Source organism: Macrobrachium rosenbergii, chromosome 55, assembly GCF_040412425.1.
Source record: "Macrobrachium rosenbergii isolate ZJJX-2024 chromosome 55, ASM4041242v1, whole genome shotgun sequence".
Lineage (NCBI taxonomy): Eukaryota > Metazoa > Arthropoda > Malacostraca > Decapoda > Palaemonidae > Macrobrachium > Macrobrachium rosenbergii.
Genome location: NC_089795.1, coordinates 61,304,485 through 61,331,747, shown reverse-complemented (window position 1 = coordinate 61,331,747; position 27,263 = coordinate 61,304,485). Strand labels below are relative to the sequence as shown.

At 34.1% G+C, this 27,263-nt stretch overlaps 1 protein-coding gene across 8 annotated transcripts in view; it reads right to left on the bottom strand.

Annotated features, from left to right (window-relative positions):
* The window catches only part of LOC136835323 (alpha-N-acetylglucosaminidase-like), a 280,695-nt gene that overhangs the window by 52,529 nt on the left and 200,903 nt on the right, over window positions 1-27,263 (bottom strand). For 4 of the 8 annotated variants that reach the window (XM_067098664.1, XM_067098663.1, XM_067098667.1 and 1 more), the window contains exon 14: window positions 8,551-8,640. In XM_067098664.1, coding sequence (XP_066954765.1) covers window positions 8,551-8,640 — 90 coding nt within the window. Of the gene's footprint in view, window positions 1-4,862; window positions 4,950-8,550; window positions 8,641-27,263 lie in introns of all 8 variants that reach the window. The other 4 variants (XM_067098665.1, XM_067098668.1, XM_067098669.1 and 1 more) reach the window with 1 other exon arrangement.

Below are 27,263 nucleotides of genomic sequence, written 5' to 3'. Positions count from 1 at the left end.
TATATATCACTAATTCACACGTGAATTAATTATACTTTCAAATTTTAAGCCACAAACGCCCCTGCAAATCGAATTCGCTTTACTTATGTCATAACTTACACCCTGCCCAGTAAGGATTCATACCTATGTGTTTTGCATTTGATAAACAGGTAGACAGTAGACTCATTCACTGAGTTATCAGGGAACTCCATACCTACCAACACCATGGCATCTAAAATACTAACTACAACCATAACCAGCTATGTAGTCAGACGCTTTCATTCTTTTCCATTCCATTCCATTTGTAACAACTTTTCTCAAGCCACACTTAATTATATGGTTACAGTCACGAACTAATACATTTGAACTCTTTCAACCGTCCCCAGAGTCTTCCTGGCACTATAGGGACTACCTCTTCTTAGCTGTATAGCATACACTTATCTCAGACATAATCACTCTCTGTCCATCTTATTCTTGTACCCACTGTTCTTTCAACTTTGCTTCTCTAACTGCAAAACATCATGCTTTCTTTCCTTAACGAATCGACTATCATACTCTTCTGCTTCTTTGCAACCTCATTCACACATAAAAAATCCCATGACTAAGTATTTTATTCCTACTGGATTTTCAACTCTCAGTACTGGTTATTAACGTACAAACAGCAATTCCCAAGTCCTTTGGTGACTTTCACACCACCCAGAGCTGCAAAATGCTATCATTTCTTTTTTTGGCATCCGACCGTGAGATTCATTGGCCTAAGGAGATGGGCCTCTGATTTTAGAGGGCACTTCATACAACCAGGTGGTCAACAACTGTTGACAAGGGGCTCCTATCTGCCTTGAAATACACTGGCACTGCCTACTGGGGGCAATGTACAGGTAGTACCGCTATCTTCCGCCGCAGTAGCAATGAGTTTTAATTGCCTGACTTAATACATATAGTATATATATAGATAATATACATATATATACATATATATATACATGTGTGTGTGCAAGTGTAAGTGTTTGAACACAGGCGCGCCTAACATGAAAACCACAAGATAAATTAAATCTTTCATCGAACGCAGCACCGCCGCCTTTCTGCAGCATTAATCTTGAATTTCTGCTTTCGCTTTGTCCTTACATTTTCAAGATAAATTATTTACTTATGGGAATAAACGTTTCAGAAGCTTAAAGCTTTTCCTTTCGCAGCTCTTCAGACATTTTCCGCTTAAGTACAATACGAAATAAAATTGGTAGCCAAGGGATTTATAATCAGAATGAAAATAAACTTTATACTCGTACTTCTTTTTGGGAGGATAAATAATAAATAATGCTTTTTATAACTTCTTGAATGTACGAAAAGATCATGAATGGAGTACTGTTAAGTGACAGGAGCAATCCATGTACTTCAGAGCGCGATACTGTAAAGTAACAGGAGCAATTCCATATAATTCAGAGCCGAATACTTCGCTTAGGTTATCTGAATTCGATATGAATTTTTCATGTCATGAGATGTTTGTTTAAATTTCAATTTATCAGCGGTGCCTGAAAGGAAGCTTTGATACACAGTACTTAAATTTCTCTACAACTACTAGATGACAGTTGCTGGAATTCGTAATGAATAGTGTATCAGGGCCCCACACTTGGTGCACTGTAGGCATACTCAAGGTTGTTTGCAGAATCCCTTCGGCCCCTACCTGCACCCAGTTTTTAACTTTTTACCTTAACTCCATTCTGCTTCCTTTTTTCCATCCTGCTCTCCAACCACTCCAGCTCCCCTTTTCCATTGTCGTATGCAATGAATGGCTGCAAGTTACCAAATTCTGCACTTTCTAGCCTAATTTACCATATATCAATCATAAAGGATTTTGTAAAATTGTTAGAAAAGTCTAATTTGAGACCATTATAGCCATGCAAGCAAATTTATATATATATATATATATATATATATATATATATATATATATATATATATATATATATATATATATATATATATATATGTATGTATGTATACATAAATTTATACACACATACACATATGAACATGAAAATGTATATAATATATACATACATATATATATATATATAAATATATCCATATATACATCTATATATACTCTGTACGTGTATATATAAATATACACATACATATATACGTCTATATATATACAGTATATATACATTATACATATTCAGTATATACAGAATCTAATGGCCAATATTTTACCAGATATAAATTTGTTTGCAATAGCCACCATAACCTCTTAACTTTTCGAAATTTTGGTAGGTCATTGTGGCTGTTACAAATACGTACATACAATTATATGTATGTATGTATATATATACAGACATACATTCATACACACATATCTAGTTCTCAGAAAGCGTTAATAGAATGAGAATGTTAGTCACAAACCTTTTTCTTTCCTAGCGACTACTCACCAAAATCGACTCCCTACCAGGTATATAACTCGCTGCTTAGATCAACAAAAGCACAATGGAAATTCTAAGAAATGGGATCAGGTTGTCTCCTCCGCAAAGAGCCTGTCTCATTGTTTCTCGCTGGTGAACGAGGTCGTTTACAACTAAGCCACTCTAACTTTTTCTTTCTTTCAGGACCATCGCATTCCTTATCTATCTAAAGCCTCTTCTCAAGTGTAAGCGATTCCAAAATTTATTTTTCTACATGATGTTTTTATATACATCTTTCTGCTTTCGAAGCATGCAAAGAATTATGCTTACATAGCCAATGTCCACAACCAGAATTTTGTCGAGGCAGGGCCATTTCTCGAGGATGAGCCAGATCTACCATGTCTTTGACATGGATCAATGCATAGAACATAAGGCTGCAGAGATATTTGAGACGGATATCCCCTTAGCGATAGTGAGTCGGATAGGTTGACACTTTGGAGACTGGATATGGTTCGTTGGAATCAATCCGGAAAAAGAGCGTGCCCTATGGAAGTAGACAAGACTGTACTCAGTGTTAAGAAGTGTCGTGTTTTATCGTTTTCCCCTACGTGAAATGTTATCACATTCTCTCTCTCTCTCAAGAATAGGAATGAAAACCAATTAACTGGAGATGAAACAAGCTATAACTCTGGGTCAACATGGTTTTCAAAAGAATGGAAGCACGCCCAATACTGTACACAAAAAAAAAAGAGCAGTCTCAGAGTTAGTTAGATTATCTGGAACATTTTGTACTAGTAAATCACATCCTCTCGCATGCCTCACAAAACGTCAACGCGTTATTAACCCAGAGGAAAATGTTCAAAGCTTCCTTTGCTATTCAACAGTAAGGCTCCAGTCCTAACATAACTAATTCCTACGGCATTGTAGAAGATTGGATTCAGCACTGGTACCATGTGAATTTCACACGCTTTGAAGGAGGAAATGAACTGAAGCCATCCACAGAAAAACAATCAAGAAAGATTAAACAATTTATCTGAATAACATCAAAACATTCTGGAACGTCACAACATTTGTAACTATGATGAAAAATAAATTTATTTATGTTTACCATTTTTTCATTCCCCAGGCCAAGAATTGTCTTAGTTTACCCTGGTATAGATAAAAGGTCATTCGGGAAGCATCAATGGAGAAAGACACTGCTTGAATTATTTTGCATTGTAATCTCACTTAACTTTAATTAGGAAGACGGTTACATCCTAGGCCTTCAAATACACCTCCACAAAGTGAATGACCTCATAATCACTCTTAAAATATTAATCACGCAAGTGGGATCTGAGCACAAGAGGAAGAAAGATGTTAGAGAGGACATTGTTTGATGAGTTTTATATACAAATATGTATATATATATATATATATATATATATATATATATATATATATATATATATATATGTGTGTGTGTGTGTGTGTGTGTATATATGTGTGTATGTGTGTATGTATGTACGGCTTTTTGATTACCCTATTAACTGAGAACATTCTTTAAACATCCTGTGGGAAATGTGTTGTATTTGGCGTTATTGCACACGATTAACAATATCTCTTCTAAAAAAAGGATACTAGTCGAAATATTATACCGCTTTAAAAATGAGGTTGAGCTAAGTGAAATGGATGCTCTTGTGTAATTTCAGAAGTTTAGGATCTAGATGTTTATCTATAAGTTCTGATATAGGTAAGTTGGTTGAGTTGTGCTCTTTCATTTATAAATGAGCGGACAGAATAATTCACAATTAAAAGTAAAAGAATATTTGCATGAAATTCATACGAGGTAATCTCCAAAAATCTTATGACAAAAGAAATCATAAAAAATATTCCACGACATTATTAGCTTAATGTCAACCTCTGCTATTTTGCATGAAATTCATGTCAACCATTTCCGAAGATTTACGACTGTTCACATCGATGAATATATTATAACTACTACTAATGCTCTGGCACTCATCGGATAATTATTCTATTTAGTGCTATTTATTAGTGCTGTCCACGTCATAAAGAATACTGAATTCATTTAAGTAAAAGATTTTTTTAAAAATTGTCCCAGGAAGACGCAGCAAGGCCGAATGACCGCTGGAGACTTGCAGAGCTGTGATGATTTGTCGTGAACCTAAGAATAATCCTCTAAAGAAACCAGGTTAATTTATCTCCCATTCCTTGCGATATCAGACCGACCTCCAAATATTCATTTTCCTCATCTTCATGGAAGTTGCGCAAAACTTCATTATAAAGATAACAGTTCTGACAGTCAATACCTAAGCAATGTTTTAACGAATGAATAGAATAAATAGACGAGAAAATCATATTTACACCAACAACAACAACAACAAATACAGTCACAATAATAACACGGACAAAGACTCTACAGAATGTCCAAATGTGTACAATAATAGGATAACATGTGCACCACTATGAGAAAATTGACATACTTACCCAGTCCTGCTGGCTCTTAACATTCGGTCGCCTCATAATAATGTAATTACCATGATTTGCTCTGTCCCCATTGTTGTAGACACTTTTCTGTTGAAAAACATATATGTAACAAGATTAGGTTTTCCTGCTTATTTTTCTGACCATGTACGGAATTGGAAAAAAATAATTCCGGAGGTAATTAGAATGAAATAAAGAAATTAATTTTAATATTCCTTGTCCTAGATATTTTAGCGATTGAGATTCATGCTTAAGAGATATAAAATTAACTTCACCTCTGCACTGTGTTGGCAACTGAAATTTAAACATTCAACTGTTAGTGACTTAGAAAAGTGATGCCAAAGAAACAATCCATCCACTACCTACTATGTTAAAAACAAGTTTTGAGTTTTATGAGCAACTATGTTTAAATCCAGCTCTTTCCTTATTCTAGGTTTGCCTAAGAACAGTTATATTTTCCGGAAAACGGAAATATCTTACCTAACATATGAGATTCACCTGAGGATTTCATTTATTTTCGCTTTCTGGCTCAAATAATAACATAATTCTTATCCCTCACGAAAATGGGGGGACTATTTCTAGAATGATAAAAAACAACAAAACATGTCTGACCATTTCTTATCTGCAGCATTCATCCTTCATCCGACATTTTAACGTCTCTTAATCCTCATTTGCCTTTCTGTTGTTCTATTATTAGTTATATATTATATAGGTATAACTTTCCTTTGGCCACTGAAAATTGCACATACAAGAGTTGCTAACTCTAGTCTCCAAAGGTAGCATTATCTGGCATCTGTTAGTACTTTTCTGTATAACTTGGTTTACAAAATTTAATTAGCAATGAGGAGTTACACGACAAACAGGAAATAAGTAAATTTATATATGTACATGTATGTATACAACTATATAAATATATATATGTATATACAGTATATGTGTGTGTATGAGTGCATTGTTACACATTTATATATATATATATATATATATATATATATATATATATATATATATATATATATATATATATATATATATATATATATATAATATAAATAGTCCATAAAACCACCAGAATGTTGAAAGTTAATGCTATATTTCAAAGACCAGCTGTCTCTCTCTTCAGAAGAGAGAGAGACAGTTGGTCTCTGAAGTATAGCATTAACTTTCTACACTTTGGCGTTTTTATGGGCTCCTTATACTAGATGGAATTTTATTTTAGCAGAAAATAAAAATATATATATATATATACAAACATATCATTTTCACTCACTCCTTCGTTTTTTATTTCATTGTAACTTTAAAGGCCTGCCTTTTAACTGACTGCTTACACGCGTATTGATTCCCCCCATATAACCAGTCTTGCGGTGGAGACTTTTCATCTCACAGAAATGGTTGAACATCAGATATTACAAGTAGAAGTCCTCACAGCTATATCGGAAGTTGTACTCCTTTCATTCCTTTTTCATTTCTCCCTCCAAGTGTGGAAGGGTCTCCTTCTTTCAAGACGCAACAATAACGCCCCTAGATAGCTTTGGCTGGTGTTATTTACCATTATTAAAAAAGAAAAATAAAGAGAGTTTAGGGTCTGAATGTCTGTCAAATGTACCTCTTAATAATCATTGGGATGACGAGTGACGGCATGTCGATTATACATTTTCCCCTGGGATCCAATATGGGAACCCTCCATTGAGAAGTAAATGAACCCAAGGGATAGCTCACGTTAACTGAAGCGTGGAAATGTAAAGTGATAACTGAGAATTAGTAACTTTTCCTGAGCTTAAATCTGGTACAAGCTCCGATTACCTCTTGCGGGAGATTATACTTGTTTGTTTGTAAAATTATTAACTAGAGATTTGCGTCGATCCTATGCTCTAGTTGCTGACCCTGTTACTACATCTCTTTTAAGAGATTTGGTTAAAATTAGTGCTTGAAGCATGGAGAATTAAAACGAACCTTTATTAAACTTGAAGTATGATTGTTAGAACGTCTAGAAAACTGGATCCAACGCGGTTCCCCCTTCCCTCCCAGGGCTCCTCTGCCCCAAACAGCCAGTCGCAAGCACCTCCCCTCCCCGGATCCTCACTGACAATGTTTCTTGACCACATGCAACGTTAAAATTCTAAGATTAATTTTCAACTACTAATTCACTATTCTTTAATTGCAAATAAATAAATGGATAAATAAATAAATAAACAAATAAATAAAAATTAAATAAAAAAATAAATAATTAATTGGTATGTTGAACGTCTTTCAATATTCTTGAATATTTCCCTATCCTATGAAAATATTTTAAGCCTTCCATTCTGCTACATTTGGACGTCACCAGCTGATTCTCATTTTTTTTTTATATAAAGACTTCAATTACTTTTTTTTTTTTTATCCAGGTCTTGGTATTGGTCTCTTGGATCGTCAGTCGATGCACTCGTTGTGGACGCTTTATAAAATTTGTCATTATTTCCATCAGCCTTTGCATTTAGACCTTCGATGACTGTACCAGCCAAGCACGCAATACTAGATTTGCAGTTAACTTAAAATGTGTTGTCTTTTCTTTGGTGAGGTTCAGTAACTCACAGCGTTCTAAAAGTTTTCTTCCAACTGTGCATAAATTATGGAATGATCTTAGTCATGTTGTTGACATGTTGGAACATTAGAAGTTGAAACTAAGTGCATATACATTTTATTGAGCAAGCTCTCATGACTTTCTGTTTACAGTATTTATTCATTTATGTAATTTGTATGTTCCTCATTGTTTCTCCTATACGCTTCATTCATTACATCTTTATTTCCTTTCCCAGACTTTGTGCAAGGGCTGACTTTGCGAAAAAGTTTCAACATTTTCTCTTCGTTTTTCTCTAAGATAAACTCTATGTATCCTCCATACTTCAGTTCAACAAATGACACCATTAATCAAATTATCGTAAAAAAAACTGCCATTTTAACACATAACGCCCAGTTTTCATTAAATAGGCGATTACTCTTTGATCAGGAACTGCATAATGATAATTGGGTCATATTCTGCCCTGATAACAAGAATCTAGGAAAAAGAGATGCATCAATAAGAACACTCGTTAGAAAACGTATCACGCCCAAAGTCATTCAGTAATGAGTAATATTGCACGTACACACACACACACACACACACACACTATATATATATATATATATATATATATATATATATATATATGTGTGTGTGTGTGTGTGTGTGTATTGTGTGTGTGTGTATGTATATTTTCAAACACGCACTTTCTCGTTAGAGAGTTAGGCTTCAGAGGCTGGTAGTTTCCGGTCTTTTAGCAAAACTTCTGTGAAGAGGCTGACGGTCTATACCTTTTTGTATTTACGTCAACAGAGGCACGTTGGGTTTTTAAGGAAACGGGATCAAGTCGTTTACCTTCACGGAATTTAATACAGGTTTCGCGCAACAAATAGTTTGGGTTACATTTCCGTAATTTTTGTGATATTTCAAACCTGCTTTAATTCTTCTATTAATACAGTTTTCTATAAAGCACAGATGTATGTCGTTAGTGGAAATTAATTTTCCACTGGAAATTTTAATCCTGCTTATACTGCATGCTGCATGCAAAGTCTCACATTCCTGTCATGCAATATGGTCTTCATTTCCGTGCAGCTATTTGTAGACGAGTCATTCAAAAATGCACGAACATTTTTTTACTTGATTTTAACTCACGAAATGGCGAGGGTTCAGCCGAGGCCGCTGCATAATGATGACGTTCTTGCCATGATATCGAAGGAAGGATTTGCAGTTATATACACTCCGCTAGTAAAGATTCAGGAAAATGGAACAGTATCACCTAACGTTATTCATTACCTTTAGCATCTTCTATCAGCTTATATCAGTATATGTAATGTAAATAGAATACAGTATATTTCAACTTGCCAGCATGAAAGGTAACTTGAAAATGGTGTACCTTGTGTAACTTACGTACTAACCTTAATAAACTAGTGTTTGTATATTGCACGATATATACAAAGACTGACCGAAAAACCTTTATGTAACTCAGAGTCCAGAAAGGTGAAGCAAGTCTGCAATTTTAGCGAGGTTTTTAGGTTTATCAGTCATCATTGCAAATTACTATATCACCATGGAAAAGTTCCCTTAGTTGCATATACTTAGTGAGAGTATTACATGCAAAGAGACACTGGTATGTATTTAATACACATACATACGTACAGTGATGGTTTTTTATTCACCCACGTACTCTCTCAGTCATGCATACATCAAAACATGGCGATAGAGACGACTTAAATTAGTCTTTCGTCATCCCTGGTGAATAAACATGAGTGTGTAACTCCCTTCGGTAGGAAATGAAATGGTTTTTTTTGTTTTTTTTCTTCGGAAGTTTACAAACTCCAAAAGAAACGACATTTTCACTACCATTTTAAAGTTACTTTTTAGCATCAGTTTTTTATGACCTTTTATTCTTTTAATCTACCATGCCTGGATGACCTCATTTTATTCCATCAAATTAAATGAATCTTATTCTCTACTGCAAAAATCATCGATTTTCATATCTTCCCTTCAAACTTCCGCTGACGATCATTCTACATCTCCTACACTAGGGTAAGTTAGACATCGCACGGTTCAATTCCATGGGAAAATTCCTCCTTACCATTTCATGTCTTTCTTGTACACATGTAGACGAGAGTTAAAATATCATTTGTTTAGGTCCATCAACATCTTTGGCTTAGAACAAAATGATTACATATTCTGGAAAAATATACTGTACATCTGACTAAATACACGGAAATTACTGGGTATTCCCTTTGGATGCCAAAAGTACTTTTTTCACTGCAAAACCCACACACTTCTTCCCCCAAATAAATAAGGGTTGTAGTTCATTGTTGCTACGGAAAGATTTGAGATAGAACACTCATCAGCATTATAGCTCTTATTTGAGTTTAATCCTTACTTCATCAGCATCGTATGGACACAGACCCCACCTTTTCAGCACTGTGGATATGGGATGGACGTTTTGAACTCTGGAGCTAACCACTAAAAAGCTTTTTTATATCCTTAAAGATTACCAAAGAAATGGAATTAATAACTCTTGTACGTCTCACAGTACCTTAGTTTCTGCTTTTACTCTCTCTCTCTCTCCAGTTACTGGAGTGAATTCCTTATGTTGCTCATTAATATTCCCTCAGACTGAAGCAGCATAATACCACTCATCGGCTGTAACCATTATGTAAATGAAGGCTACAGCATTTCCAAGTGAGAGATTGATAAGCATGCATGAATCTTAATGAAAAATATGAATATCCAATTATAAATGATATGCCATTAAGCGTTTGGAAAACTGAATGAAGTAGAGTATACATAATTAGTTAAATCGACCTTTAAAACTATTCATGAGTAAAGTGTCACAGTTTACAGTGAATAGAATGAAAAGCCTCATTTCACAGTGAATAGATCTTTTACATTAAAATCGCTGTGCAAAAAATTCTCAAATAAAATCATGAAATAAGGTTTTATTTAGACTACTGAAAACATATCCAGATGAATAATAAATTGAATAACGAAAGTGACCGAACTGTTCCCAACTTTTGTAATGGAAAACTTGTAGAAGAAGACGTAAAAGTACATCGAATGTTTCGCTTCTTAGAGAAACATCTTGGCATTTTGTCTTAGTGTCAAAGTATCAGAGAAAGTAATATGCTGTAGAGCAGTTCGACCAGCAAACTGTCATATGCAATGTCAGTTCTGAAACTCAGAAAAAAGATAGAATTTATGTTTTTGAGTCTCTAGCGTGAGGAAGGATATAAGTTTCCGTGGAATAAAAACGGATATCTGAAAGACCTTGTTTCAATGACTATCTCCCTTCGTGAAAAAGCTGGTCCACAAATCTGAATTTCGCCCATCATAATGAAAAGCTAGTAATAATTAACAAAAATATTTTATAACTCGTTACAGAGTTGAGTAAACATTAATTCTGTAGACCTGCTGAGATGTTCATATTTATATACAAATCTAAATGGCGTCTTCAACTGAAGTAATGTTGAGATTGAACCAGAGTGATTGAGGAAGCTGACGAAGCAGGGTACTCATTGCAAATCAGTATCAATGAAAGAACGATGGATTGCTTAGTTGGTAGAAAATACCCGATGTGGAAAGGAGACTCAAATTAATATGGAAAATTGTGCAGAATTTCACCAAAGAAAAACAAAGAAGAGAGAGAGAGAGAGAGAGAGAGAGAGAGAGAGAGAGAGAGAGAGAGAGAGAGAGAGAGAGAGAGAGAGATTATATGAATATAATATATTTTCATGGTAAATTTGTGACGATCTTACTACTAATTAAAAAAGAAAGGCATATCATAAAATAATTACTTTCACCAGTAATTAATGTAGCTTTGTCAAAGCAAATATTCAGTTGATAAATGAGAGCATTACATTGGTGAGCAATTTATAGTGTAAAATTATCCAAAATATAAGGACTTAGTCATGTAGAAAGTTCTATTGCCAATTATCAAGACAGCAATGTTACCATCTTTATTGTTAATAACGGCTAGACGCCATTTAAAACTGCACGCTAGTTCAATTCGAGTCACTCATACCCTTCCAATTAGAATTTCTATTCATTTGGTTGGCTGTTTCTAAACATGTCTTACCTATTTTGACTGCTGATGTCATCTTATTCTGATTACCTATAAAGAGCAGTGTAATAGGGGCCTGTATTATTATTATTATTATTATTATTATTATTATTATTATTATTATTGCTGTTGTTCTAATCTTTATAATGTGCTGTTTACATGAAACAACTGAATGAGCTATTATCTTGCCAGGCAAGACTCGAGTGATGAGAAGTAGTCTACTGCCAAGTAAGATTATGAAGTAAAAAGGTAAATAAATATATATGCCTGCACAAACAGCAAGCAACCCGAACATTTAACAAAAGCGGACCATTGTACTTTCATGCAACATGTTACTGAAAAATTAGGACATTCGAAATAAAACCGTGCTCCAGCAATTGGAAAGAGATATACCAATTTCATGCATCTTTCACCTTGATGCAAATTACATAAATTTACTTTCAAGAAGCCTTAACCTCTAGCAAAATGCCTGGACGAACGTTCACACATGTCGTCAATCTAAAATACACTTAAGAAGGTTGTGTAAGCGTGTGTTTCTGTCTGCATGTCTGCCCTCTCTTCCCATAGCTTGAGCTATATGAGATGAGACATCGTTTGACGAACTTTATCCACTACTGATGGCGATGTAAAGAGTGAGGGCAAGGTTGGGGTAACATTTACTGGTCCGAAGTCAAACAGGAATACTACCTTCGTCATAACTTTTGAGTGATACGATATGAAGACCTCATTATTTGGTATGTAAAACTAGGTCAAGGTGAAAGTCAAGGTCACAGTTAGAGCTCAAAGGTAAAAAAAAATCTTTACTTTTGACCATTTGAACTATACAAGATAGAACATTCAAAACCAGCATCCAGAATTTGTTAAAGAAACTTATGTACAGAGGACAAGGTCCATATTATACCTTAGGGTCAAAGATCGAATTTGATTGAAATTTAACTTGGCACACCTTTTCAGCTATACAAGATAGAGATTTCACGTTTGGCGTGCCTAGTTCACTAATGAAGCCGAGTTGCAAAGGTTATACTTAGAGATTATAAGTCAAATAGAAATTTAACCTAGACTATGACTTATGCATTGTATGAGATAAATTTATCTGGCATGCACATTAATTTTGACCATAACAAGCCAGGGTTACTAATTATTGCCATTTTTCAGCCTCGCAACAGCGGCCATTCTGTTACTCTTATATAAGAGTGGTAGCAACATCTCTTGATTAACGCCTAAACATTTCCTCCCTCCCAACTTCTCCCAAACTTCTTCGTCAGGTGTTCGAGGACCAAGATTTCCCACTGAAGGCTCCTATTCTGAGGAAGTACTGCCCCACTCGAAGACTATAAGGAAATTGTATTTGTATGCTGAAGAAAAAACTCAATTTGTCTTTTATTATTTTGTAAATCTCTGGTATGGTTTATTTATTTTTTATTAAATTTATATGTTGGCTTTCCAAAGAATCCGTCCAATTTTCTTCTTTAGATTGCGTTCTCTTTTGAATATCCCTTATATTTATATGATAATAGATAAATACATACTGTATATCATAAAGTAACAAATAAGCAAATTAAAACAAATAAATAATGGAAAATATATAAATATATAAATGAATGTGAATAACAAAAAGTAAATAAATACATACAATAAATAAATCGGTATAAAATATAAAATAAATAATAGGTAATTATTCAAATAATTATGATAAAGATAAATGATCAGCCTTTGTTACTCTTTAAAATGGCGCCAACATTACCAGTTCATTAAACTTAGTGGGTGAACAGTAAACTTCTAGTCTCTTTCTTCTTTTTCAAGTTTCATGTAATTCGAGACTAACTGAATGATGACATTGCATTAACATTTAATGCCCATATGTTGCTTCAGCTTCAACAAAGATCTTAATGTTATTTGCTTACACAAGAATTTTTTACCATGTTATACCACTGAATATATATATATATATATATATATATATATATATATATATATATATATATATATATATATATATATATATATAATATATATCAGTATATGTACATATACATATTTATTTATGTATATACACACACACACACACACACACACACACATATATATATATATATATATATATATATATATATATATATATATATATTATATAATTATATATAGTGCTGTCATTCTACTTAGTATCTGATTGATAACTGACCGTACTAAATACCGGATAATTCAAAAGATTGGTTCTTTTTCTACGTGGATCGACGAACCAAACATCAGAAATACAAGTAAATTTTCATTTAGCCTAAAGATAAAATAACCAAGTATTTTAACAAGATAACGGTGTATATGCATTTATATATTTGTGTACATTATTTTTTTCTGTATATTATGAATTAGTTTTCCAACACCATATCAGAGAAAGGGGAAAAAAAGAGGAGCTGAACTTTCTAAACCTCTGGGCCCTTAGAAAAGTATAAGTTTTTTTTTAGTTCAAGACATTACCGACACAGATACGGATGTAGGTCGCACAGATATCTGCATTGTATTTTGTCTTGTTCCAATGCTCTTCTTAAAATAAACTACTGGAATCCATGCCGCGTAATACAGGGCCAGAGAGGCAGAGCCGCTCAATGGATCACAAATCTCGAGGCCAATCTCTCACGATGATAGCGAGATTAGGCAACTGGAGACACAACAAAAGGAAAGGTAATGAGAAATCATCCTTTTCTTTACCCAGGGACGAAGGCCATTATCTAATCCTACGTGACAAGTATTTTCTCTATTTTATTTTTGAAAACACCTTCCATCTTGTAAGGTGTTATATTATCAGAGACCGCAGAATGAAAAATAAATCGTTTATACTCATGAAATAAGACTCTCTCTCTCTCTCTCTCCACATATATATGTGTATGTATATATATATATATATATATATATATATATATGTGTGTGTGTGTGTGTGTGTGTGTGTGTGTGTGTGTAGGGAATTTATGAAATGATCAACTCGCTTAGGAACATTTGATCCCCGAGAGCTAGTAATAAACACGGCGAAACAGTGATTCATCTACTGTACACTGTTTCGCCATTTTTAGTACTAGCTCCTGGGGAGTTGAATGTATTTCGCCGTGTTTAGTACTAACCCCTGGGGGAGCAAATGTCCCTAAGTGCATTTGATCCCCCAGGGGCTAGTGATAAACACGGCAAAACACATTTGACCCTCCAGGGGCTAGTACTAAACACGGCGAAACAGTGTAGACGAATCACTGTTTTGCCATGTTTAGTACTAGCCCTCGGGCATCAAATGTTCTTAAGCGAATTGGTCATTTCACAAATTCCCTAGGGATTTCGTGAAATCCCTAATTTCACATAGGCTATTCCCTGTAACACATGTATGACCCCGTGGCGCTGTGCTAAGAGCGTGCGGCTAACAAGCACAGACACCAGTGTTCGATTCTCGAACTAGACGAGGTGGTACGATATGGATGCCTCTGTTGATCTAAGTAGTGAATTAGGTATGTAACCGTTGTGGGCTGCAGGTAGAGCGGAGAGAGACTAAGAGTAAAATGAAAACCTCAGACGTGGAGGACCTGAAAGAGGTATCCTTACTCTAACGGGGTAAGACGATCCGTAAAATATTCTCTTTCGTCTCATTTTCCTTATTTTGATTTTCAGGTCTTATATTATTGCTCATAAAAGTGAAGTAGTGATAATAATAAAAAGAGGCCGGAAAATTACAAAGAGATAAGGAGAAGATAGAACAAAGGAAGGTAGACGAGGATATTCTTTATTGCCCTGACAAATGCAGGGATGTTCGGTCCCCTCCCCAACTGATCTCTCTCTCTCTCTCTCTCTCTCTCTCTCTCTCTCTCTCTCTCTCTCTCTCTCTCTCTCTCTCCTTTGTCAGCTCCTGGACAAGTCCACTACTCCCGGAAGTGTATTATAGCTTCTTGTAATGAGAAATAAAAATTCTATACCTATGTAAACAGTCCTGGTTATTCAAAGGCAAAGCAACATTATGTTCCAAGAGATTTCGATTAACCTGAGATGCACCGTTAAATGAGCTAAAGCCATTTTGTCAACAGAGAAAAGAGAAAAACTGCTCTGTTATATATTTGAGAGTGAAGCTGATTCACGAAACAGATGAGGAATGTAATGTTAAGACTCCATTAGATGGCTGAGCTTTTATTTCGTGGACCTATTTGAAACTGGCTGAACGGTAAAGTTTTAACGGTTTTAAAACGCTTTTCAGAATTTACATTATGATTCTTAAGGAAGTTTCTTGTAGGTTTATAAAAAAATTACTTTCCATCTTCTTCCTTTTTAGGTTGAACCATCTCGTTTTTAACACTTCCCGATAGGAGTTCACACCCTAATATGATCAACCACAAGGGTTTTCTTTTCTTATTTGAAGGAAATGGGCTTTGTTTGACTTTAGATTATATTTTTGGAATACAGTATTCTTTTCAGGACTAGGGGCGGCAGCTTTCTTCTAAAACCCTAATTGTTTTATGGATGACCTTTTAAGCTTAGTACAGGCATTTAATTCATAGAAAAGAACGATAAAAATCGCGGATATATTCATCATTCTTACATGTATTTCATATCCTTCAACCATATTAGCTAATCCAGTTCAACAACCGTAACAGAAATATTACAGTCCATTGTTACTGAGTTTATAGTTTATAGTTTGATAAAAGGAAGCCCAAAGGAAAAACATCTGGGGTCTCTTTTGGGTATTTTTATGGGTTAGTACAGGTTTTTAATTCACAGAAAAGAACGATAGAATAGCAGATTTGCTCATCATTCTTATGTGTATTTCATATCCTTAAAAGGTTATATCAGCCATGTTAGCTAATCAAATTCAACAATTGCAACAGAAATAGTTTAGATAAGATTTCAGTAACAATGGACCGTAATATTTCTGTTACGGTTGCTGAACTTGAATAGCTAACATGGCTGATATAACCTTTTCAGGATATGAAATACACATAAGAATGATGAGCCAATCTGCTATTCTATCGTTGTTTTCTATTGATTAAAAACCTGTACTAGCCCATAAAAATACCCAAAAGAGACCCCAGACGTTTTTCCTTTGGGCTTCCTTTTATCAAATTATAAACTCGTCAGAAATGCCAAATTATACTGGCATTGTTACACCGACCGTCTGTTATATAAAATGATTACATTTTCACTGCGATCACGCAAGCTACAGAACCATATTTGTTTTAATAAGATATCGATAAAAACATAACATAAATTTCCTGTAAACTTGTACACAGAATAATAACAACTGTCTTTTAAAACCTGTGGAGTATTTTATATTTGTTTCTCTATATCTGAAGTATCTGCTAGCCTTTATTTTCTGTAAGTGATGTGGAAAATTCATCCAACCGTATTTATGAAACAGGAAGAAAACTATGAAACTTTACCCTTAACAGAATACGATGAGATTTGTGGCAGTATATCAAATACCGAAACATCGTGTATATTAAATTCATTTGATAGAATTCACGTTTTATAAGTTTCATTAAACCAGGTCTCAGGTTACAAGCGCAAAATTATTATAGTCCATTGTTACTGACATATCTAAATTCCAGTACTGTTAAAGTTGTTGAACTGGATTAGCTTATACGGTTAATATAACTGTTGAGTCTTCTTTGAGAAATTTCTTTTTATGTATACCACTATCAAAACTGTAGTTTTAAGGGTGACAGCAGTGAAACATTTTCATTACTAGCGCATCGTAAAATAACGGCTGAGTGGGTACTGGTAATGATACTGAAGGGGTAATGAGAATGATAATCATAGAAATAGATAGAAAAAACACAAGAATTATAAGCTGATTCCTAAGAGAACTCAGAATAAATGTTGTTGATAAAGGATGATTGTAGAAACGTATTAAGGGATGATCCTCGAATATATACTGTACAGTAAGTGAGCCGGGTAAAATGTGATCATGCCGTCTATAATAAAAATACTTTTCCGTTGCAGTTCAAATGCACCCTGACTTTAATCAAAATTTTCTGTTTTCGTGGCTTTAAACGAAAGTTTCTTTCGACATGATCGTCACGTTTTTTTTTTTTTTTAGTAATTTTCATTTACATGGAACATACTTCATATTTAATTGGTAAGAGGAAAACAAAAAATTCGTAGAATAATTTTGAAAGAAAAATTACAATACAGCTCTTGAGTATACAAAGCAACACTGTCCAGTACTTTCATGTCTTTATTTCCCATATATGATTTATTTTATATCTTAGGAGGTAATAGATTCCCATTACGCACGAGTTTATTGTGAAAACAGAACAAATTTCAGTGACGAGCGAGCAATTCCTTGTATAAGACTTAGCCGCTCTGGGTGAAGGGAAGATTCTAAAAAGTGGTGAGTTAAAGCAAAATTTTGATCATCGCAAGGAGAACGCGACCAATTCCCAATCAGAAATGCCTCAATTTTAAAATGTCAGCATTCCCACTGAAACTGTTTAATTTGAAATACCCTATTTGTGAAATACTTCGTTATATGTTATCTGTCTTGCGGTGTTACCTCTGCTTCTTAAGAACATTATTCATCACTGTTTAGATTGATAAAATATGCAACCAAAACTCGAAGGCATTATGAACATTAGTTTTTCTGTTGAAATAAACAAACCCATGTGTCATAAGGATTATATTAGGAATAACAGGGTATTTACTATTTGGCATAACCTTACCAACGATTTATTTTGAATTCTGATTGACATTAGTAAATGAAATCACTTGATATCGTATTTAAATGAAATGAAATCTGCATTTTCAATTATCCTTTTATTAGATTTGTTTCACAGGTTTTAAATAAAGTAACTTAAGGCAACATCAACTGTCAATGTGCTTCTCTAGTGAAAAATAAAAACAGGGACAGAAAAAACCGATCTGAACAATCGCGTTATGATTCCGATTCTGTCCTGCCCTCTTCGTCGTGTCATCAAATAGAGGAACTTTATCCCCTAAAAGGCTAATGATGCGAAAGGGATCAGCTGAGAGCGAAATTCATGCCCTGCATAAGCATTTTCTCGATGGAATCTTCTGCGCCGACTGTACAGATGGCAGTAGGGTCGCCGTTCGAAGGAAAATCCGATGATATTATGTCCATACATACGACGACAACAAATGGAGAAGGTATATCCCTAAGGGGTTTAAGAACTGAACTGGAAAATGTCTTCCCAATTGAAAAGGCTTTGGTGATTTTCAGGCATGTGATGACCTGATGGTGAAAAGGGGAAAAGACGAAATGCTAACTGAAGAATGATGAACGATATTGTCGGCTACAGATACGCAAAACATATATGCCAAATCCTATTTGCTCAAGTGCCCAAAGGAAGCATCTCTGATCCCAGGGGGTTAGCAAAGGGGACGCACTTCGCCAGAGGGATAAATACTTTTAGCATCCCTATCCTGAATGAAAAATCTACAGTTCAGAAATCTATTGTGATGTGATGATGAAGACTCCTGAAGAAGGGACGTGTGGAATTAGAGTTATTGGAAGAGCTAAGTGTCCATTTACAGTAAAGTCAGAGGCCTTCTTCGATTCAGTTATGATGAACTATGATGGTGAGGTAGGTAAGAACTGGTGAGGCAAGTAACGTGTCCAAAATGACTACTTATTTCAAAATTAGGACCCTTCTTCGGTTTTGGAAAACAGTATCACTCACGATGGAAAGGTAGGAAATATTAGAATGAACACACTTCTGAATCATTGTGGATACTGTAATCCTCAACGGATTCAAATTTACTTGCACCATTTACTCAAATTAAATGTCAATATGTCAATGTTATACTGTAAGAAATATCTGTAATAAAACAAATTTGTTTTAGTTTTCGTTTAACAATTTCAGTTTGAACGCCAAGACCACCTTGACAAAATCGTTTCACAAACCGATGCATATTTAGAACAATTATATCACCCGAATCTCCAAATACTTATTGCGCCAAAAATTATCTTTTACACCTTACTATAGTTTATAAACAGCCATGAATATGGAAAAGAAGTTCAGTAGCTTATTTCGAACAGTTTTCCAAGTATTGCTCTTACACAGATGTTTAAGGATCTCTTAACGTTGGGATCTATAAGCAAATAAAAGGATTCACTCCGTTTTTCCGAGATGTGATCTCGTCAGTTACCAGGGTTCCACAAAAAGATTATTGAACACGCCTCTTTTTTCTTACCGGTTGGTAAGCACAAAACTGAAGGTACTTTGAATAAACAAAAATCACAACCATTAGAGAACATGCATCAAAAAGCAAAGCTTTAATTTCGTATCAAATCTTTGTAATTATTGCACAATCGAAATATAAATTTTATATATAAATATATATATATTGTGTGTATAGATATACGTATATATATATGTGTGTGTGTGTGTGTATCTATACATCCTTTTTATTTTCTCTCAATATATATATGTATATATATATACATATATTTACATATGCATACATATATATATATTTCATATATATATACAGTATATATATATATATATATATATATATATATATATATATATATATATATATATCATGGGTGATAAAATCAAAGGATGACGAATAGTGAGAAGAACATTTGTATTCTACATCGGCTAGCGTTTTTGGACTCATCCCATTTCCATGACTTAGAAAAAAGACATAAAACAACATAAGAAACAACTCACTTTAAAGAATCGAACGGAATTCGTAAGGGCATAAGAAGTTTATAATAAAAAAATAAAGTTTATTATGTCAAAAATAATAAAAAGTGTTACACAAAAAAACAATTGAAATCTAACCGTCAAAAAGCATTACATACATGATGAATAAAATTCAGTAAGCCAAGGAAACGACTCTACTAGTAACAGGTAAGAGAAAAGAACGAGTCCGAACAAGAAAACACCAAAACACAAACTAACCACCACAATACTTTTATATCAATTCAACGGTTTTGTTTATCTCTCCTGAAGACTGCAAAATCACTGGAGATTTCGGGAGTTTTGCCAGTAGATTTTGGAAGCCACGTGTGCACTGGCACTTAAAGAAAATAAAAAAAGACTGTAACAGGAATATATATATATATATATATATATATATATATATATATATATATATATATATATATATATATATATATATATATACATAGTTATATAATATGTTTATTGATTTATATATATATATATATATATATATATATATATAGATTTATATGATATATATACTATATATATATATATAGTCTATGTATGTATGTATGTATTCACAGTATTAAGCCACAAATATCATTTGACATCAAATACACAAGGGGAATGTAAGTTGTTATCGACTCTGGTCCAGGCCGGGTAGAGGCAATTATCAATTACAATTGGCTTCGGGAGAAAGTTATTCTCAAGGTAAGTGACATCCGTGCCATAATAGGTAAAATTATAAAAAGTCAAGCGCATATAAGTGACAAAGTTTCACAAGTAGGCAGGTCTAGATACGGAAATCGATAAGAATGTGCAGAGCAGAGTTCATTTCAACTTATAGCTCTCCTGATACCCGAAGTTGGCTGTTCATTGCTGTTTGCAAACTAAAGACCCAGGTTCGAATTTTGGCCTGGGGAGAAAAGCTTATCAGCTGTAGTTCCCTATGAGTGTGTATTATTCCATCGGTGAAGTTGATTTGATATTAAGTGATATTTGTGGCTTAATACTTGTCAGTATAAAAAAAGTTGTGTACATAAGTGACAAGTAAGTATACCTTAGTTTAACCAGACCACTGAACTGATTAGCAGCTCTCCTAGGGCTGGCCCGAAGGATTAGATTTATTTTACGTGGCTAAGAACCAGTTGGTTACCTAGCAACGGGACCTACAGCTTATTGTGGAATCCGAACCCCATTACGAGAAATGAATTTCTATCACTAGAAATAAATTCCTCTGATTCTTCCTTGGCCGGTCGGAAAATCGAACGCGGGACCAGCAGAATACTAGCTGAGAACGATACCGACCCGTCCAGTGAAGAACTATATATATACAGTATACATATATATATGTATATGTATATATACATATACATACAATATATATATACACATATATATATACATACTTATACATATATACACACACAAACATATATATATATATATATATATATATATATATATATATATATATATATATATATATATATATATATATATATATATTCAAGACTTGTGTTAGAAAATTGTACTACAAATACTACAAATAAAACCATGCGAACGATATGCTTCACTTCCTAATTCCATCCAAATCTATTCCCCCTCTATGTTTATAAACCATGACGTCGCCAGTTCCCCTTTATTAATTTGGAATTTTTCTATGGCTAAGATACCATATATTTATTTTTTCTAGGATTATGTCCCTTATTTATGGCCGAACTAAAAGCGTTTTTGCTCCATGATCCCTGTTTAGTTCATCATAAAACATTATTGATTCTGTTGTCAGCACAGTAAGATTTTTTCTTAGGATGATGCAGAACGGTAAGGGCTCTCTTTCGCCTCAAAAGCCTTTTTTAAAAGAGGAAAATGTGTAGATAAGAGAATTGACCAATATCACTGTTACTCTTGTGATATAAGAACCTCCTTTAAACGAAAATTACATATTTTATATAAGAGAGAAGCTCCGATAGATTTTCCTGGCTCTAAAAAACTTTCTTGAGTGAGCTTGCAAGACAAATAGGCAACATGAATCACTTTGGTCTATGCCATTTTCCTCCAGGTATCTTTTGACCCGTTATTAGACTTTTTTTCAACCAGTTTACATCGCACGCGAATTGGTCTTTTCTCTCAAGCAAGAGCTAAAAATGCTTCACTGAAGTAAACTTACAATGATTTATTTATGGAAAAACAACACTAAGTATGATTATGTGATTTAAGTACATTGCGTCTCCTTCCAAAACCCTCCAAATATACACACACACACCATATATATATATATATATATATATATATATATATATATATATATATATATTATATATATAATGTATATATATGTGTATGCATATACTGTATATGTATGCATTTTTGTATGTATGCATCAGGTATATATATTGCAACCTCCAGAATACATTCACTGGGACTAATTCAAAAAACATATTTAATGTATGTAATCGATGTTAATTTCTTCTTACAAAGTGAACGAACTGTCAAATGGCAGCAGCAATTCTTTTTTATTTTCGTTGCAATACCTATGTAAGACATTTTATGGTCGCGTATAACTGGCGTCATAGAACAAGCAATATTCATAATACATTGTATATCACGGCATTAGGTGCTCATTTGAATCTAAGAATAAGTTTCTCGCCATTATTACTTAGTCACCGAATATCCAGCTTCTCTAACAAAAGAACGCATGACGCCCTCTGAATGAGAATTTGAGGCTTCCATGAGTTGCCCTGTTTTGCCAGTACTGAATCTGACCGTAACTCATTTAATAGAACTCTGACATCGTATTACGTGCTGCCATTGAATAGTTATAACGATTGCTTAAAAAAATAATTCGATTTGCCCTTTTTCTACTTAAATAATCAATCGGCAATCAAAAAAAGTGTCCCCTTGATTGTTTATGCTCTTCTTCAAGAAATATATGCCACAAAAAAAGATAAAAACACCACCTTGCCAACTGGGGACACGTATATTCGATGCAATAATCATTCCTCCAGTTGAACTTTGATTTATACATTTATGTTCGTTCAGCCGTTGTAGAGGACATTAATTATATTTTTAGTTACATAGAAAAAGTCCAAGAAAAGGCCAGAGGCTGAGAAATTTGTCCTTGTATGGCAATAGCGCTTAGATTTCCCAACATTAATTACTATCCTCAGAGCACGATAATATACGAAAATGAAAAAATATAATTCCTTCGTCCTAATTAACAAGACTACTTTTAATCTTTGTGGGCGGATGATGACCTTTGTCCGTCAAGGCAGTCATCACTATATAATCTCCTTCATTTTAACTCGTATGAAAGATACAGCAAGTACACTTTAAGTATGGAAACCAAATAAACAACGGTTCATATTAAACAGAATATCAACTAACTGGTTACATGAATGTGTACAAGAAAAAATGCATGTGAAGTGAAGATCCTCATGAATAATTAATTTCCGCGCTGCTTAATCACAGTAATACTATGAGCTATAATATCCTGTAGCTCTTGGCAACATATCAGGAAAGATGGATAAATAATAGCATCACAAGAAATCATGAATGACAAATATAAGGGGATAATCTAATTGATATACTACAAGCAGAAGATCTGAATGTAGTGATGCCTGAATCTCTGATTTTTAGAGTGGACTCAGTAATAACCAAACTTATTATAAGAGAAAATGGAAATCATTAGCCTACGATGGAATCATTCTTTGGTAATATTCATGTATCTAGTTACATAGGATATTCTATTCCAAAAGAAATATTATTGCTTCTCCACTCAAAGTATTTACTTCTATATATGTTGTAAACTCGTATGTATGAGCAGAGTTTCATTACCAATGACGTGTATACTGCAGTGGTTTTTGAGTAGAACTACGGAAAACTACATACTGATGGTGGCATCACCGGTTTATCGTCTACCTAAACTTAATTTCGTTAAATGTGACGAAGGAATGACGTTTTCCAATTTCACTGCGATATCTAAGGACATTACTTGAATTTTGGAAATCTAAGTAATACCGTCTTACACGGACAACATATCAGACAAACTACATACCCTTTGTCTTTTGTTTACTGAACAAACTAAATTTGCAGAATGAGGAACTGGCAATTCCAAAGAAAGACGATGAAAATATTCAGTAAGCTCGCCCTCAGCAGGCTGGAAAAATAAATCGATACAACGCCCAGAATACCCGGGAGTTCACAGTTCAAGTATTTGTACTTTTACATTTTGAGCAGTATATGGAATTTAAACCCCCTTCTGATTTCTTTCGTCGATGATGAAAAAGCATTAAACAACGTCCACAAACCAATATTATGGAAGATTTTACGTCGCTATGGTCTTCCCGTTAAATATGAACAGCACGTTAAAACTATTCACTGATGAAGTGAATGCAGAAATTATGTTGATGGATTCTTATTAAATGAAAATTGTAGAAAACCGTAGGGTGCTAAGGGAATGTCTTTGAACCTTTGCTTCTTGCCCTTCTTTTAGATTTTATGATGAAAAAAGGTGGTTGGAGATGGAATGGAAGGTTTAAATTGCTTGTAATGAGAGGAGACTGAGAGACTTAGAATACGCTGATGATGCTATTTTTATTGCAAAGCGCCACAAGATTTAAAAAGCTTGCTTAATGGAAGCATCATATATCTAGAGAGACGGGACTTGAGATAAATGTAGAAATACTGAGGGAAGAGTATGCATAAAGTGATGAAATAAAACCGGCTGGAGAGAATTAATGAAGGCAAGTCTCTCAAATGTTTGGGAATAATGATATCTAATATTTATTTTCTTGAAATGGAATCAATCAAAGCCGGAAACAGGCAAATCAAACCATGGACAAGCACAATAAGGTTTGGAAATCAAATGGACTGAATTTGTATAAGAAAGTATGTTTATACATTAAAACGATCTTCATTCTACTTTATCAGTAGATATAATCGGCACTAAATTATTTATCACTCTGATATTAGCTAATTTGGCTTAAAGAACTTGAAGAATAATTATGGAAGGTATGCTCCATGACAGCTTTTTGTTAGAATGCTTTCTACATATAACGAATTTCTTATAAATTTACATTTTCTTGAGTCTTTACCAAAACTGTAAATCGAAAGAACGTTTTTCCTTGTATATTACAAGCCCAGAAAAAGCATTTCTTCGCGTATCGTTGAGCATTACGTATTAATTCCGCAATGAGGAAAATATCCCTTCGGTATTAAATAAAGAGCATCCTGGGAGTAGGAGACCTTCAGTTATATTTTCTCCTACATGAAGTTTCATGATATTGACTACTATTGGCTGATGACCTGTAAGAATTACATATCGTTCACTGAGTGTCCTGAACTTTTCCTTATGAAAATCAAAATATTCTTTTTCTTTCTTTCCCCTTTTTTAAGAAGCAAGTAAAACTATGACTACTTTGCCCGTCCACAGGCTCCGATACTGATTGTATTTAACTATTATCATTATTCATTTTTTATGTGTTGTCTTTTCTTTCTATGAGCGAGTTTTAACTTGAATTATTTCCCTTTCTCGCTGTCTTCACTGTAGAAATGAGAAATAATCAGCAATGCCTGCAAAAGCCCTTACCCGCGGAGAACAAGTATATTCAAATAATCCTTGCATGTAAAATGAGTCATGAGGATTAAGGGATATTATCATCTACAAAATGGAAAGTCTGTCAGGTGCTTGTTTTTAGATCGTCATCTTTTTATTTTTTCCTGGACCAAAACAAATTCTAAAGGCTTTGCTTTAACATGGAATTTAACATATCTTATTCCTACAGATCTGAGTATGCCGTTTTGAGCAATACTGACTGCACTTTTATCGATAATTTACATTTAATCGTGGTTAGCCATTGAGAATATTAATTCTTTATACTCTGCAGAGTACACCATCATCAATATTATTCTTATGAATGTTTATGTTGTGAAGAATTTTGTTTTTGTTATTCAACCATAATGGCGAGCTTGGGGCACAATTTCTCTGTACGAAAATGCAGCAAGGACACGCTTTTTTCAGGATAATTTTTGAAGATTTATCTTTTGGGACGGCTGCAGGAAACATTCTCGAGTTATTAGTGAAGGTAATGTTGTTTGTTGCTCGGTTTCCGACCAAATTGAACAGTAACTCCCGGGTAAATGGGAGCAAAAACACTCGCCTTTCAAATCAAACTGAAATTTAAAGTGTATTACCAAATTTCTCCATCACTTTCTTACATCTAACAGGAAGTTGCTTTCAACAAAGCTTTCCGTTTCCTGCTAAACAAAATGTTTTTAATGAATATTGTACGTGATAACTATTTCATGAAAAAAGAAAAATCTGATTTAATCTTTCACGAAGCCTTTGGGTTTACCGAATCACCGTAAGCTATGCTCTGCCGAAAATATTTATTTTAGCAGCGGGACACATCAAGCTACGGAATCCTGCAGTTATCTTGGGTTTATATCCCATAACTTCACGGATAGTATGGAAATAACAAAGGGGCTGGGTATCCGACGCAAGTAAGCGTGAGCACACAAGGACTGTGAATCTAAAATTGTCGAGGACTTGTGAATCTTAATGAGTTACTGTTGACATGGAATTAATTAACAATATATATTAAATACTGAGCACAGGCCCGAAGGGTCCTATTGAATTTGCAATGTCTAAATGGAATGTAACGCGTAATGCTGCCCAGAAAGCGCCGTTTTGGTGAATATCTGCTGCTGTCCACTGCATATTAATATCTTACATATTGACATAATTCAAAGACAGGTTCTTCACTACAGAAAGCATCTCGACGACACCTTAGGTGATGAAACCCTAACTGAGTTCCAGGAAGAGCTTTAATCTACGTAACTTAATCGTTTGTATGGTTTTAGCGAGATCTGTTAATTACAGAAATAGAATATTTTTTGGACATCAATGGAAAGTTAAGGCAAAATAAAAGTATTTTATGCCAGTTTAAAAGAAGTTTTAATTGCAAGTCAACAAAGAGTAACGAAAACAGCCAGTATACTGAGTAAATAAGTTTTGGATATTTAGACCATTTCTCATTAGAGAAGAGTTAATTTGGATGCAAGTATAAAGAGAGAAATGACGTAAAGAAAACAATGAATATCTGGATACCCTTTCGTCAGATAAAAAT